This window comes from Brienomyrus brachyistius, chromosome 15 (assembly GCF_023856365.1).
Source record: "Brienomyrus brachyistius isolate T26 chromosome 15, BBRACH_0.4, whole genome shotgun sequence".
Classification (NCBI taxonomy): Eukaryota; Metazoa; Chordata; class Actinopteri; order Osteoglossiformes; family Mormyridae; genus Brienomyrus; species Brienomyrus brachyistius.
The window spans coordinates 11,769,258-11,786,616 of record NC_064547.1 but is presented as its reverse complement, the minus strand read 5'-3'; the positions used below and the strand labels follow the sequence as shown (position 1 = coordinate 11,786,616).

Sequence of the window (17,359 nt, the reverse complement as noted above, 5' to 3'; positions counted from 1 at the left end):
ACCCACATACATCCCCATCAGCACCATAAAAGGGGGGGGGGGGGGGGTGCCCAACATGAAAGTTGCTACATATTCAATGAAAGGAGCCAAAAAATAGTGACATGAGGTTTTTCTTATTTATTTATCCAACTGAATGTTGCAACTACATCATTTAGTCATCTTCATGTAGCCAAGACTTTGGTGATCAGATATCTGCATCAAAACAAACTGCCAGCATTGCTTACTATGTACTTTTATAATGTTTCTGCAAGTGTTCCAAACTGCATTTTGCAATGTCTATACTTTGATATCAGATTACAAACTTCGCTTAAATCTGACATATTTACAAAGTACACTAAGATTAAGATGAGTTTAATGCCAAATCAATTATATAAGAAATAATTTATTTGTCATGAATTAAATTTATGATATTGAATGAAATGTGTGACCATGCCCCAGTCAGTGAAAGTGTGTTACCGACCCCTAGACCCTCATGTATGTGACACATGAAAATATAAATTAAAGCAAAGAAAGTTAACAATTCAGCTGAATTTTGCTGTGTCATGAGGCTTTGCAGAAATCCTCATTTTCTAACTGACTGGAGTACAACCACAGTAATCTTTTAATTGCTAAAAAAAATCTGACTTCTGTCATACGGGGATCAGGAGTTCGAGTATTGAGGGTCGAATCTTTACTTTTTCGTTTGTACTTTGTTGTGGGAGCCCGGATTGTTGGGGATTGATTAATTGCCTTGGCAACTAGGCACTCTCGTGTTGAGCTAAGTGAAAGTACCTTTGTCCTTAGCAGATTGTTACGTTGAGTCGGCGCCCGATCTGGGGTCACTCAGTTATGGGTGGCAGCGATTAGGACGCGGGCTCTCCTTTTAGTAGATACCTCGGCACCGTGCTTGTTGATGCACGGATGGTTTGATGTGTTTCTGTGTTATTATTATTATTATTATAATAATTATTATAATTATTACAGTGAGGTGGGAGGTGTGTAAAGTGTGGTTTTTGCCATGTCAAACCTCTATAAGGTGGTTTTAAAAGGGTAAATGAGTATTGTGCTGCAAAACCCTGGTTTTTATACTCTATCTCTTGTACTGCTAGCAGAGTCCTTGTTTGCCTGCCTTGTTCTGGTGTCACCATCATAGGCCTGGGACGGACAAATGGGCCATTGGGGGAACAACTGCCTCATGGACATTGCCTGGTGGCATCGACTTAATAGTGGACTGCGAAGGGATTCTTTTATTGGGATAGTTACACTTTTTGTCATCTGCTAGCTGGCAGTGAATTTGTATGTTTTTATTGTTTGTATAATAAACTGGTAAAATACAAGCCTCCATGTGTTTGGGGAGTGTGGACTGTGTCATACTGAAAACATTCCTTTTTCAGAAATACCTGAAGTAGTACTTCTGTATTCTTACTCAGCTCTTTTCCTTGTGTGTATAAAAAAAAATAAATAAATTTCACTTTCTCAACAGAGTATTCAGATAGATGGTATCCATAGCCTTATTCAGCTAGTATCAGAAAAATTCATCGCAGAGTCTCAAAGCACTTATGCCAAATACTGTAAATGTAAATGTCATACCAGGACAACTAGTCAGAACCGAATTTGGGGGGGGGGGGGGGGGGGGGGGGGGTCCTGGTGCCCTTTTTTTACCGCAGGTGGAGTAGTCGAGGCAGGTAAGGATTATTGGGGGCAAAGTGTCCTCCTTACATGTGACATTCGTCATGTATGTGACTATGACACTTCTCCTTTTTCTGGCGTAGTCGGCAGGATAGCACTGGTTCGTGCTGGGTAATTGAAGTACACATACACCACACCTAAGATGGAAGCCTCTGGTCAACCACCTCTGGGAGCTGCTCAGGGCATTTACTCAGGGAATAATGTACTGTAGCAGCAATGTCACCTTTTTTATTGGGTCGCCTTGGGTGCCTAGATTTGGAGGTAGAAGTTCAGACGTTTCTTATGCGGAATGGAGGAATAGAATTAAGGCAATGTTGAGGAATGAGTCTTGGGATTTGCAGCAGCAAAATGAATTCATAGTGGAGCCTTTAGATGGTGATGCTAGGAGGAAGGTGGTAGTGTTGGAGGAGCCTTTAAGGAATACCTGTGAAAAGATATTTGCATACCTGGATGAGCTCTATGGGGATCGCATGCCTGTAAGCAGAGAGCTGGTGAGACTGGGAGAGCCTTTGCCTTGCGGTTGTGGGAATTACATCAACGGTTACAACAGTGGGACCCAGTCATGATGGGGAATACAGATTAAGTGTTGAGGGACCAGTTTGTGATGGGACTGCAGGATGTAGACAGAACCTGAAGCGTTTGATCCGCCATGGAGAACTCATAACGTTTGACCAGGTCCCCTTACAATATGTCAATGTCTTGACCCACACATGCTGACTTTGTAGTACGGATATAGTATGTCACACTATCTCCACAGGGAATGCAGCCTCCCCTACTCTGTACCAGGAAATGAATCAGCTGTTACAAGACATGTTGTCCGCAGGCGTGATTCGAGAGAGTAATAGCCCATGGGCAGCACCTGTGGTTCTGATCCACAAGAAAGATGGTGCATTGCGCTTTTGTGTTGATTATAGAAAGCTCAATGCAATTACTCATAAGGATGCATACACCCTGCCCCAAATCGAGGAGGCCCTTACAAACCTTAAGCAAACAAAATACTTCTCAAATTTGGATCTGACTAGTGGCTATTGGCAAGTGGCGATGGATCCAGGTGACTGGGAGAAGACTGAGTTTGCTACCCCTATGGGTTTATTCGAGTTTGACAAAATGGCCTTTGGTTTGTGTAATGCCCCAGCAACATTCCAGCGACTCATGCAGTGATGTTTGGGGGACCTGGGAACAGATAAACTGTTGGCGTACCTTTATGATGTTATAATATTTTCTGCCACTCTCAAGGAACATCTGGAGAAGGTGTTGAGCCGGCTTGGTAGCTATGGGCTAAAATTGAAGCCACAGAAGTGTAAGCTGTTTCAGCACCAGGTCCAGTTCCTGAGGCATGTGGTGGATGAGGTTGGCATCCAGATCCTGAAAAAACCAGGGCTGTGACAGAGTGGCAACCCCCAAAGACAGTGCGGGAGGTGAGGTCTTTCCTGGGCTTTGTGGGGTATTCCCCAGACTTGGGGAAACAGAACAATGTTGGTTGGCACAGCTAGAAAATTATACTTTTGACCTGACGTATAGGCCCGGGAAGGAGAATGAGAATGCAGATGTGAGGGACTCGGAGGCCTAGTGTAGCAATGAAATGACCTCTTCCCTTACTACAGTTCAAGCCCAGCAGAGAAGTATACAGGTGGAACTGGAACCAAGCTGAGGGTGGGACCCCGCAAAGTGGAAGATGCTTCAAAGTCAAGACGTGGCCCTGAGGCTATTGCGGGAGTTTGTGTCCAGAGGGCATCTTCCGGATTAGGCTGAGAGGCAAGGGGCAAGTGAAGTGGTGAATAAGTTATTGAGACACTGGCCCCGCTTGTTGGTAAGGGAAGGAGTGTTATTGAGGAGAATCCAATAACAACATTTATTTAGGGCTGGGTGGTAGCTTATATCAAATTTATATGGTATACTGATATTTTGCAAAACGAGCTATAGGACTACTGTGTATATCATTATATTTTTATTGTGCGTTAAAATTAGGGCTTTATTAAAGTTTTCTAAAGAAACCAACAGTACTCCTTCCGGGTTGTAAACAGTGCCAAAGCTTTGGTAGTGATGTTACACAGAATCCCAGAATTCACAGCTAAAATCATACCAATCAGCATCACATAGTTGATACAGGTTCATTTAATTTTAAAACACTGTTAAAATTTGCAATATTTGTGTTATTTTGTTGAAGGCTAATACCTTAAAATAAGGCTCTTTTCAGTCATTAAATGTTCTATTAATATTTGCCAGGCTTCTGATTTTTGAGCCATTTGCCAAATAGGTTTTAGATTTTAGTAGTTTTTTTTTATTTATAAATATCCCCCTATTTTGAGAGCAATGTCATAAACTGAGGGAAAAAAAAGAGTGTTTGCCGATATAGTGGAGTGAAACCTTGTTTGAGTTATGTTCAGAAGAACCGATGTTTATCAGTGTAGCCAGCTTAAAATGTTTATATTAATAAACTTTGGCAATATTTGTCATCATTGCAGAATTCATAAAACAAAAACAATATCATAACCTGTGTAGGGTCCTTGCACAGTAAATTTCATCAGTGGTGTCAAGCAGATTTTTGTTCACATCAACTGCGCATGTGGAAGGAAATTGACTGGGTATTTCCAGTAGATGGTAGTACTGAGTTTCATGGAACAGAGGTTAACAAAGACAGAGCAGAAGAAGAATAGTTGTTGTAGTTATGAGGAGCTGTGGAGGTACCCGAATATCTAATTTGTCATACCGTCCAGACCAGGGGTGTCAAATTCCCGTCCTGGAGTGCCGGAGCCCTGCACATTTTTGGGTTTCCCCTCATTTAACACACCTGATTCAACTCCTTGTGCTAATTACCACACAGCTCTTGAGCTGAATCATTTGTGGTGGAACAGGGAAAGAGCTAAGCTACACAGGGCTCCAGCCGTCCAGGACAAAGAATAACAAAGACTTCATTATTTTAAATAAGACTAACACTGCTTAGGATATAGTGTCACAAAACAACAGAACAAAAAAAATTTATCATTTTCATAAAATGTTTATCCGATACAGAACTATAATCTTCGTATTTCCAATACCCCTGCTCAGCAGGGGTGGGGCCTGGCTAATTTTGTCACCAGTATTTCAAAATACTGCAATATCTCATGTTACCATAATACCATCCACGCCTAGTAACAAATTTAAAACTGTTTGTTGCTGTTCAGCTGAGAAGTGTACTACGGAACAAGTTTACTAACTTAAAGAGGTTTCTTGAGGCTTACTTTCGAGTTTTGTGTATTACAAATCATGGCTCACTTTTATGCAGATCACGTTGTCATGGCAATTTACTCTGGACGCCTAACCTGCTCTGAGCAGGTGTAAGTGCAGGCTGTTGACTTAATGCTGAGGTCATACTACACGATTTTAGCCTCGATTTTCTGCTCGCTGACAGTTTTTGGAGATCGGCGACAAAACCGGAGGCAAATCAGTGTTTGATCGGTGCTGGCACACCAGCACTCGATCGCTATGTGTGAACTGTTCAAAGATGTGACCCGATGGAGTTGCCACTGTGTTGCAGATGTCTGCCAGATGCCAAATATCTAGACTTGTCAGAAACTCCAAATTCACAGGGTGAGGTGAAACATGGGAGAGAAGTTTAAAAAGGTATAAAAGGTTCAATTTGTTCAGAAACTGTTTTTAGTGTTTGTGTGTGTGTGTATTAGGGCTGCAGCTATCGATTATTTTACTAATCAAGTATTCTAAGACAGGTCCCTTAAAATGAACAACTCATTGGTTTTCTTTGTACAAGCATTTTTAATGGTTCAACTACATACGATATCTGTCAAAAGTTGCTATTTTTGCATGCAGCATGCTAAAACTTAATTCCTTGATTTTTAAGGGAAAAAAACTCATTTGAAAAATTAACATAGTAATGTTAAACTTTCAAACTATTCTGAACCATTTTCCCATCAAAATAATGCACTAATAATAATATTGTATAATGTTTCATAAGGCTGCCAGGCAAAATATGCCTTCCGGGTTCACTTATATAGAAAGTACTCACCTCTCAAAAGTGTCCCATGATGAAAATCCATTGTCATTCTATATCCACAAAACAAGTTAAATTGGGCAAACATTGCAAAAACTACCACTATGTAATGTTCCATTCATACCTTATGACAAAAGGAGTGGGAGTGGGGGTAATAAGGGTAAACATTTCTCCTATTTTTTACAATGGGTCCCTATAGGAGTGTCATCACTGTGTTTTTTCTACCCCTCTGCTATATGAAGTGTAAGCACAGTGTGCGACAGTAATAATCCTCTGTGTGAAATTTGATATGCCAGGTCACTAAAGACCCAAGGTATGTGCTTCCTGAAATTATGTATATAGCAAATTTAAGAGACCACAGCACATTTTTTTGTTCCACTCATTTCTCACTTCACGGTTGTGCATCTGTGTAAAATTTACTGCAGCTTTTCCCTGGCTTTTCCCTGCTTCTCATTGATGGAGGCCTTCCTCCCTGCTTTATGGACCTTTAGCCCTGCTTCTAGGAGCCTGGTATGAACTGTCCTAGCTGTGCACTTTGCACCTGCACTTAATGTTTCCCATTCCTTTTGAAGATCACTTGAATCTCATCTTCCGATTCATGAGACACTGTCAGATAAGTTGACGGTCATCTCTGCCATTACAAACTCACTTCCACGCTCTACTTGGCTGGTTTTTGGTTGTTCCCAATGTCTTCTGTTTCCCCTTGCCCGGAAGCAACCTGCCGTGTAGCCTTGAGTCAGCAGAACCAGGATAAACAGGATTTTAAAAATGTAGATTTTTTTTTTAAAATATGGAGTGGTCTCAATTTTTTCCAGAGCTGTATATGACACGTTGCGTTGAGATTTTAAAGATGTGCAGATGACCTGCAATTTAAGAGGAAAAACTGCAAATAAGCATACATTTATTTCCACTGTGTATGTGAGTCTGCTGGAACAAAAACATTCTACACTCACTGTTGTGGTGTAACATGGAATGAATAAAGCAACGCCATGTTATGCATGCAAAAGATTGTTCTCCTCGATGCCTTTGATTTCATTTTGCCTGGACACAGTTTAAACTATATGGCAATCAGGGTTTGTTAACCCAGCTCTACAAAATTATATCTGGGTATGTACTGTACACCCTGCTGTCCTCTCCTGGTCAGGTGGAATATCATTCATGTAGGATAGCACCATCTCCAATTGCTTGTGTCCATGGATAAATGAAATACATACACAAGGATTGGTCCCTGCTTTGTCCCGTTCTGTCCATTGTTTCCCCCTTTGGCCAGCAGGTGTCGCTGACCAACCCATTCTTCTCTCTGTGTTTCCCAGGTTCAGCACCCCTCACACTTGCTCCCTGGGTCGCACATGACTGAATGAGCTGAACATGTGGCTAAGAACTTCCTAGCCATCGTAGTCATTGGACATTTTTTTATCTTTTGCCCTATGTTAATTATGTTCTTGTGTTTAAGTATTTCAGTTATGTTGCTTGTTTTTTATCTTTGTTCCTGGTTATCCCTGCCTGTGTCTGATTTTGTAGTTATGTCCTGTATCAGCTGTGTTCCTAGGATCTCCTAGTGTTGAGTTCATAGTACTTATTAAATGACCCTCACCTATTCCCTGTAGCTTCCTGGAGCCTAGTGTGCGTAATTGATAATGGTCCACAACTGTACCTTGTTTAATACCTCATTCTCTGTATATATGTTCCAGCCCTTGCCTTGTTCTTCAGGTGGTTATTTAATGTGTTTCTAGCCTGTGTTACCTGACTGTAAAAGTACATGTTCTTTCCAAAACACCCCATGTTGACATTCTGGATGACATTGTGGATGACAAACCACAATTCTTATTTACATATTCCTTATTACGCTGAAAATGGAACCAGCCCATACTGGTTTGGTTTTAACTTTGACCATCTTAAATTTGGTTTCAAAACAAACAGTTTTTGTGTGACGCTCATTTGATGAGTTTTAACGTTATTTAAACTATATTACCAAAAGTACTGGGACACCCCTCAAAATCATTGAATTCAGGTGTTCCAATCACTTCCATAGCCACAGGTGTATAAAATCAAGCACCTAGGCAAGCAGACTGTTCTACAAACATTTGCAAAAGAATGGGTCGCTCAGTGAATTCAAGTGTGGTAGGTGATAGGATGCCACCTGTGCAGTAAATACATTTGTTAAATTTCCTCACTACTAAATATACCATGGTCAACTGTTAGTGGTATTATAACAAAGTGGAAGCAATTGGGAACCATGGCAACTCAGCTACAAAGTGGTAGGCTACGTAAAATCACAGAGCGAGGACAACGCATGCTGAGACGCACAGTGTATAGAAGTCGCCAACTGTCGGTAGAGTCAATAGCTATGACCTCCGAACTTCATGTGGCCTTCAGATTAGCTCAAGAACAATGCGTAGAGATCTTGGTACAATGGGTTTCCCTGGCCAAGCAGCTGCATCCAAACCTTACATCACCAAATGCAATGCAAAGCATTACATGCAGTGGTGTAAAGCACGTCGCCACTGGACTGTAAAGCAATGGAGACGTGTTTTATGGAGTGACGAATCACACTTCTCTGTCTGGCAATCCGATGGACGAGTCTGGGTTTGGCTGTTGCCAGGAGAATGATACTTGCCTGACTGCATGGTGCCAAATGTAAAGTATGGTGGAGGGGGGATTATGGTGTGGGGGTGTTTTTCAGGGGTTGGGCTTGACCCCTTGATTCCAATGAAAAGAACTCTTAATGATGCAGCATTTTAAGCCATTTTGGACAATTTCATGCTTCCAACTTCATTGGAATAGTTTGGGGATGGCCCCTTCCTGGTCCAACATGACTGCATACCAGTGCACAAAGCAAGGTCCATAAGGATTTGGATGAGTGAGTCTGGTGTGGAGAAACTTGACAGCCTGCAAAGAGCCCTGACCTCAACCCAATAGAACACCTTTGGAATGAATTAGCTTCTTTGGCTCTCAGTGGAGGCGGATGCACTTCTCTCCCTCTCCCTCCCCTTATCTTCCCTGCTTTGCTCCTCTCGTCTCGTCTAGTCTACTGTCTTATACTTTGAGAGACTCTCTCAGCCCTGCTCTTCAAACTAAGTAAAATCATGGATTTGATCAACTGGTCGCTCAACGCAATTGACGCCATCTTCTCGACGAGAAGCCTAGGTTCGAGGGAACCTGACTGTCCTGCAGGAACGTACGCAGCTGGCTGCACGATGAACAGATGGCAGAAGTGCAGGGTTGTGTGCCTGGCAGCTCTTTCCGTGGAGGACAATGAAGATATCTACCTATTCGGAACCATGAATAACAGGTCTTATGCTGATTGGATTAGGCATTACCCTGGTTTATCGAAGACTGAAGAAAACGGTGACAGCCGCTCAAAACCTCACTAGGCTGGCCGGAATGATTGATGGAGTGGGTAGATCTGTTAGCGCTCAGACTGTGACTATTGATCGCAAATTGGATAACATCACGGAGAAGCTCACGGCTTTGCAAAGGTTACTGGATGGCGGAGACCAGCGTGGACATTAAGGGAGCTGGAAATTACAGCTTCTCGCCCGGAAACCCAAACAACCCTATCCTATCTGGTTTTGGCTACCCCCAATCATTTACATTACATTTACATTTACAGCATTTGGCAGACGCCCTTAGCCAGAGTGACTTACATAAGTGCTTTAAGACTCTACAATGAATTCTTCGGATACTAGCTCAATAAAGACCCAGGCTATGAATACCATCTATCTGAATACTCTGATGGGATTTTTATTTTTTTTTTTTAAATAAGGAAAAGAGCTCAGGGTAAGATGCTAGAAGTACTAATTCAGATATTTCTGAAAAAGGAATGTTTTAAGTTGTCACTTGAAGACATTCAGCTTTTTGGACACCTAGGGGGAGTTCATTGCACCAACTAGGTGCCAGGACAGAGAAGAGCCGAGATGTGCGTCTTCCTTGTGCCTTGAGGGGAGGTGGGACCAGTCGAGCAGTGCTGGAGGATCGGAGAGATCGAGGTGTGATGAGGTCTTTTAGGTAGGATGGTGTCAGACCATTTTTGGCTTTGTATGCAAGCATCAGTATTTTGAATCTGATGAGGGCAGTTACAGGAAGCCAGTGGAGAGAGCGCCGCAAAGGAGTGGTGTGGGAGAACTTGGGAAGGTTGAAAACAAGACGAGCAGCTGCATTCTGAATCAGTTGGAGGGGACGGATGGCGCTCAGTGGTAAACCCGCTAGAAGCGAGTTGCAGTAGTCAAGGCGTGAGATGACGAGGGACTGGACAAGTATCTGGGTAGCCTCAGTGGAAAGAAATGGACGTATCCTCCTGATATTAAAGAGGAGAAACCGACAAGAGCGAGAAAGACTGGCAATATGTGAGGAAAAGGACAAACGATCGTCCATGGTCACCTCAAGGTTGTGAGCAGAAACCGGAGGATGGATGAGGGAGTTGTCAAAGGAGGTCGCAAGGTCCAGCATTGGCCTCGGCCAAGGCCGCTGCTGAACTAACAACTGCCCCGGAAGAACAAGGCAGTGAGACTCTCTTGCATTCCTCTCCCCCAATCCCAAGGACTCACCGCACCCTCCCCCCATCCCACGCCTTCGGCGCTTCATGCCTCCAGCGTGAACAGGCGGGTCTGTGACCAGCGCCCCCGTGGCTGCAGGATCGGATGGCTGTTTGTCTGTGCTGGACTACCTCTACCACCCCTTTTCCCTCACCTGTTGCAAGTCGTGCCTTTTTATGTTGTAAGGTGTAGTTTCCAATTAACTCCTATTAATTTTCTTTTGCTAACGTTGAAAGCAAATTATCTCAATGAGAACGAAAGAATTACATAGACTCCCAGCAGGTGCTGAATGGCAGCTAATTCAGCTCATATACTGGAGCAATAGTTCACATCCATTGCTAGAGACTAGATGGGTTTACTGACAGCCTACAATAATGACATCACCACTCTGGGAAGGGAAGACGCCTGTTCAGTGAGGAAATGGGACATGGGGCTGGAGTCCTGCATTTACAGGAGGCGCATGTGGCATACTGTACAGAATAGCCTTCCGGTCTGGCAAGCATCATTCCCCTGCTCGTGTGGAAAAGAATAAAATAGGATGAGCAGATTTTTGGGTAATGCTTGTATTTTACTTTTTATATTGTACCACCAAACCTTGGGGAATGAAATGTACGTAGAGTATTCACCTCCAGAATTCTGTTTTTGGCACACCTGAGAATTTGAATGATGCCAATGAATTAAATTCAATAAGGAAATGGGGTTGGTGCCTCATCAATTATAGGTTCACAGAGAAATTTCGAAGGGTCCTATAAAGTTATTTTGTTCGCCTCAGAGCAAAACTGTGCAGTGTCCAATTGAAGACAGACTACTCTCAGAGTATAGCTAGAGGTCACCATGAAACAGGCTGTTGTCTCAAGCTCGATTTTTTACTTTCTTTGTATGAAAATGCAATCGGACCATACAGCATGGCAATCTGGAGCTTTCTTCAACATCAATTAGTGTTGTGCCTTGTTCTTCTATTTCTTCCAAGTAGACAAAGAGAGTGACATATCCCACACACGTTCATCATCAATCCCTTTTTTTATTCTTCATACACAATAAAATGCACATGACTGTGTCTAGCTAAACTCACCAAACATTTCACAAAATAACGAAGAACCTCTATTCAAGGATAAACCCATGTGTTTTCTAACATAGCTGACATCAGAACATTGGAAATATTTTTATACTTTACAGGGGACTTTTTCTATGGAACCCTGAAGCCCCAATGGTTCAAGTGTCACGTACCCATTAATTGGAATGATACCAAAATTATAAAGCCATATGCCCTATGGACAGTTGTTGATTTCCCTTTTAATTTAATCTCTGATAAAGCTCTGATAAAAAATTATCTTCCAAATCATATTTGAATTTTAACCAGTAAGTAAAAGTCAGAACACTTTTTTTGGTGCTATTATAACAGAAATCGGTATTCTGGAGGAACATGTGCATTTTTTAAGTTCCACCTTTTTTGTTATTTTTGTTCATGAAATCAAGTTTATAGTATCATAATTGTTTAAATAAATTAATGATAATATGTTTTCATTGCGGTTTATTTATACACCTTGTATGTACAAAAGTTTTGTACTTGAAAAACACAAGTTATGCAGTTCCAACATGTTAAATATAAGTTAAATCCTCGTAATGTGTAACCATTAGCTTACTGTACTAAACATTTCATAAATAATTCAGATTTCACATTACAGAATTTGAGTTGAATTGTCGGCGCATTTAAAGGTAAGGAGCATTTAAAGGTGGACAAAAAACAAACAGGTTGCCTGGCATACGGAAACCGTAGACAATACATATACAAAGATATCACTTTTTTGTCATTCATGTGTGGTTTAGGTTTTTTATTGGGTTGTGAAATTGGTGTGAAGAATTTATGTCCTTTTTAGTAATGACTAGTATTGGTAGGCAGGTGATCCCCAGGAATATTGGCCTTTTCTATTTCGGTAGATAAAAGGCATGGTATTTGGCTATTTTTTTTGTAAATTAATTGAAAGCTGAGTTTTGAATAGTTGCCTGGTTAATCTATTACCTTAGTTAGTAATTTTTCACATAAGGCCTCTGCTTTTTTTAAAAGGAACATGAAAAATAATTAAAACAAGTTAAGCAACAAAAACACCAGCACGTACACACACCCACACACACACACATTTCATGAGCCACAGATCACTGTCCTAATGACATTTCTGCACAGGTGCTGCACATATAAAATAACATTCCTTCAACTCAGCATAAATGCTGCATCGGCATGTTGTTTTTTCTGCTTTCTATAAGTCCCAGTATTTAGGCGATTTTAACACGTAATCATGATAGACAACATTTTTATAATTTAAGATAATATTGACATAAAATTGGAAAGGGTGGCCAAAAATTGAGGACTACAGCAAAACTAAACCCATTAATAGTTAAACACAAAAGTAAAACTAAATAAGTAAAAGATATCCAATCAACCACTCAAGAGTAATGGCAGCATCAGTAATAAAAACTGTAGCAGTCTGGCATTTCGACTGTGATTTATTTAAGGGTTACATGTTAAATGAGAAAATACACAATACAACATCAGTTAGGTCATAGTTATAGGGGTATGTTGAGAATGTTTTATTTACTATGTAACAGTGAATGGGCCTCAGGCCCCCACTCCTGTGCCGGATATTCATTTAGAAGGGTGGATGGATTTATATAATTATTGCTATTATAAAAGTATATATTATATACATCCCATCCATCCATCCATCCATTTTCCAAACCGCTTATCCTACTGGGTCGCGGGGTATTATATACATATATTACTTAATGTTAATATGTAAATGAATATGAAGAATTTCACTTATGAAAATGTATTTTTAGAAATAAACGATGACACATTAGTACATGTTATCTGCTGGATTGAAAGGCCAAACGCCCAGTATATGTTAGGGAAAAGAAGTAGCCCAGCATTTTGATGATCTGCCTGCTACTTTAAACCAGAGGCCTTTGTATACTTGCATTGTTACTATTAGTATGGCACAACTATAAATATCATGCACTCATAACAGCTGTAACCATAGATAAAGCCACCCCGTATTTACACAGACACACTCTCTAAAATCACCAGGTTGCCTAAGATTGTTTGACAGAAGAAATGCTGTTTCACCATCATTAGTTAACGAGAGTAACCTTCTGTGTGGTACTGCACATATATGAGTCATTCCCTGTGGGTTTTACTGAGAAAAAACAACAGGTATACAGTGAAACATTTCCTGTTCACCTGTCCGTTAACCTCAAAGTGAACAGAGCCACTAGTCTTCAGTGAAATGCACTAAAGTCTGCATCAAAGGGTTATGATCACTCGTGGATGGTTTCCATTCCTAAAAGATTACAGAGCTTACTTTATACAAAGAAACATTAACTTACCGCTGAAAGGCGTGCTCTGGACAGTACTGTAAGGCTGCATATGGAGAATCCATGCTGCAAGGCAATCTGTGCTCTGAGATCTTCCAGATTAACAGATAACAGTACATGTATTGATGTATAATTAGATATATAATATATATTTGTTCAGACACAAATTAAAATGATTAAATAAAATAAATAAATAAAAACAAAGACAATTAGAGATTAAAGTGCTGTGAGGTCAAGTGCACAGGAGTGGGTGAAGTGCTGAGGATATTTTGATTTTTATTATTTTTTCTTCCCCGGCCAAGTAAATAGGCGGAGCTCATGCCAGCTGTCTGACCAATCCTACAGTGCAGCTGACCAGGGTATCCAGCTTTCTGGGTTGCTAGGTTGTAGATATTAAGCAACAGTACCTTCATTCCAACAAATTACCCTCCCCTCCTGGGACTCTCCAGAAGAGCTCACTCTAGGTCATTTGTGCTGTGCATCATTCTGCATTTTGTGCTCAGCTCTTGATGGTGTCTCTGGGACTCTTTATTGAGAACGAACGCTAACCCCACACCTTCAAAAATCTGTTGATTTTCATGTTTAAATTGTCAGTTTTATACAAGGGATTTCATTACAGAACGCAGAAAACGCAAAAACGGACCCAGTGACACAGCCAGAAAGGTGTTTGTTACAGTATCATACCTCCATTGCATGTGCACTTTTTGGGATTCCAGTTCAGTGCATTATCGTCAGCCATTCCATATATTTGCTCAAATCAACTAATTTGAGTTGTCAGGCAAACTCAAAATATGCTAATTGCAATGCTGGCAAAATATGATAAAATCATGGGGAAATACAAGGAGAGGTCTGTTACCTTCTGCTGATAGGTGTAATGAGGCTGATTACAGTGGGCCACTGGCCAGCAAGCAGAACAAGTAACTGTGCATTAGTAAAGACCCTGATTTTTGGTCACATATGCTGCATGCACGCACACTATGCAAGGAATTCTTTCTCTCTAACCCGAACAGTGTGAGCTGCAAAGCTAGAGCTGCTTTGTGGCTTTCTGAAATGAATGACAGATGAATCAGAGGTCTTAAAATAAAGCAAGGGTCAGAGAAGGGGGGATGATAAAAAATAGACGCAGTGTATCCAGGGCAGCCAGACCCATCAGATGGACAGTTGTACATTTCATAAGAAGACCTTTCCACATCCCCATAATGTTCCTGAATGATGATTACATCAGTAAAAGGATGCCAACACAGTGTGGTTAGACTACAACTAATGTAGACTACAACTAATGCTTTTAGACAGTATAGGGAGTATACAGTACAGAAGCATATGGAAAAATCCCCACCCTATGTGATTGTTGCATACCCAAGTGGAGGACAAGTTTAATAAACTCAAGGTCTGTCACCCAGAGCCAGGATACTTATTAATACCCATACATTGTATAACCCAACTTGAACAGGTCAGTCCTGTAGCAACTCTAAACAGAGTTATGTGTTGGTTCTACTGCAAGTACACATAAAATGTACACATAAAATACTGTAGATGCTCTTTCTCACTGTGATAGAACCGGTGTGTAAAACTCAGATCGATAGTATTACTGAGAAAACAGTTTTTTAAGGTGCTGTTTAAGATCGGTAGCGCAGTGGTTAGCACTGTTACCTCAGACCTCTGGGACCAGGGTTTGAGTCTCTACCATAGCTCCATGTGTGTGGAGTTTGCATGTTCTCCCTGTGGCATGGTGGGGTTTTCTCCAGGTACTCTAGTTTCCCCCCACAATCCAAAAATGTGCTGAGGTGAATTAGTGGTACCAGACTGCCCATCAGTGTGAGTGGTGTGTGAGTGTGTCCTGTGATGCACTGGTGCCCTTTCCTGGGTTGTTTCCTGCCTTGCAGCCGTAGCCTCCAGGATATTTTCCAGAACTCCATTTAACCACGAGTAGGACAAGTGTTTACAGAAAATGGATGGGTGCTGTTTAAGATGCCATACTGTTCGATTGGTTGGCATCATTAGCTATATTATTGCATGGGGTGGAAAAAGATTAGAATCTGCACCTGTTTTTTTGTGAAAGTTATTTCATAAAATGTGAGTGATTCAAAGGTTCGATTATTATAGAGTTGTTTTCCATATATTGCCTTTATTTCGTGTACCATTTTTAAACAGAACAAAGGTCTTTTTTTTTAACTTTATCCTAAGTAAAGGAAGATATGCCTGTTAATTCATGTTATTCAGCCACAATTATCACTAATTGAAAATATTTTCTCTAAATAAAACTCTATAAAAACACATTATACAATATGAAAAAATGACTTTAGCATACTCTTGTAACCACTGGGAGATCTTTAGCAAGGACAAATGCCAATTACTGATGTGACCTCAGATAGTAATGAAATGTGAAACCCTTACAACATTAATTGTATCAACATTATGTCACTGGAAGCCAGTTGCTTGTGTGTGCTTTCTGAAACATGCGGCCACATTCACACGTTACTCTTCAGACACGTTGGACATTCTTTGTTATCCACAAAGCGTGCTTTCCTAATTGAATTGGTGTCCGAATATAGCACTAATAAAAACCCTCATTGACCATGTAGTGTTAAACTACCTTTAAAATATGTCTACATCAGCAGCCTGGCGTGCGATGCAAATAGACGTAGTGACCCCGGCTTGATTAACTCCTAATTCACTGTTATGCCTCCTCTTCCTGTGCGCATTACAGCCAGTCACCTTAACAGCAAGAGTTTACTTATGGCATGCTGCTGAGCAAATGGCAGGGCAGCTGCTGAGGTAGCTGTGATGCAGGCTCATCTATACTGAGCCACATTAACAACATGACTCATGGATGCCCTGCCATTCTCTCTGGGCTTGAGGTCCTGTTGTATATCAGTGCCGGTTTGCATGTTCCAGTGACTAATGCAGGGGAAATCCAGATGATGATGTCAGTCTGCCCACTGTGACCTTGAGACGATCATATCGCTATCATTCAACCATAATTATTGACCTGATATGCTGGGTAAACCAGTTATTTTTCAATAAGTTTTACAATTTTTTTTTTCATATTTAGATATGATATGAACCTGCCAAATAATAAAACCAAGATAGTCTAAGTGTTAAACGCTTAAGTAGTGTTCATTGTACTTACTGAATGCAGCGTTTCATATGTGTTAGATAATTATTTAACATCTCATAATTCCAGATCAAACGCAAGCACAATGAGAACATGGGAAGAGGTTAAAGTGAAGTACAAGAATATACTTCAAACTGGTGAATATTGGCATAGAACTACTACATACTACATAGAACTAAAGATTGTTAACATAACCATATGTATATATATCAGTAGAATCCCTGAAGCTTACGAAAATTCCCACACGCACCTCAGGTGGAGCGACCCCTCACTCCCCACACAAGCTGCCTGCTCCCACATCAGCGCCAATCAACAACAACAAATTTATTTTTGTATAGCGCATTATCACAACATTGCATTGTCTGAAAGCCCTTTACAGCATCCACACCCAAAGCCCCCAGTGAGTAAGCCACAGGCGACAACACCTATTGTTTTGCAAATTAAAGCGAGTTTCACGGTTTTAACCTCGAGTCTGCACAGAAACGTTTTTCTAACAGTGCGTAGTTATGAGCACACAAAAGGCTGATTACTATTGTCATGACTTGTTTGTACGATCCTCGTGTTTGCCACGCCCCCTCATTAACCACATGTGCTACCCCGATTGTAACCATGTTTTTTGTCAGTTTGAGTAGTCCTGTGTATTTAGTCTGCGTTCAAGTCTGTCATTGACGTTGTTTTATCATG

The 17,359-nt window shown here is 41.0% G+C and overlaps 1 protein-coding gene across 2 annotated transcripts in view; it reads right to left on the bottom strand.

The window, feature by feature from the left end:
- LOC125708896 (tumor protein 63-like) overlaps window positions 1–13,729 on the bottom strand; it is a 60,173-nt gene extending 46,444 nt beyond the window's left edge. For both annotated transcript variants that reach the window (XM_048976811.1, XM_048976812.1), the window contains exon 1: window positions 13,573–13,729. In XM_048976811.1, the coding sequence (XP_048832768.1) occupies window positions 13,573–13,679 (107 nt within the window). In that variant the 5' untranslated portion in view covers window positions 13,680–13,729. The remainder of the gene's footprint in view (window positions 1–13,572) is intronic.
- Between the last annotated feature and the right edge of the window lie 3,630 nt (window positions 13,730–17,359).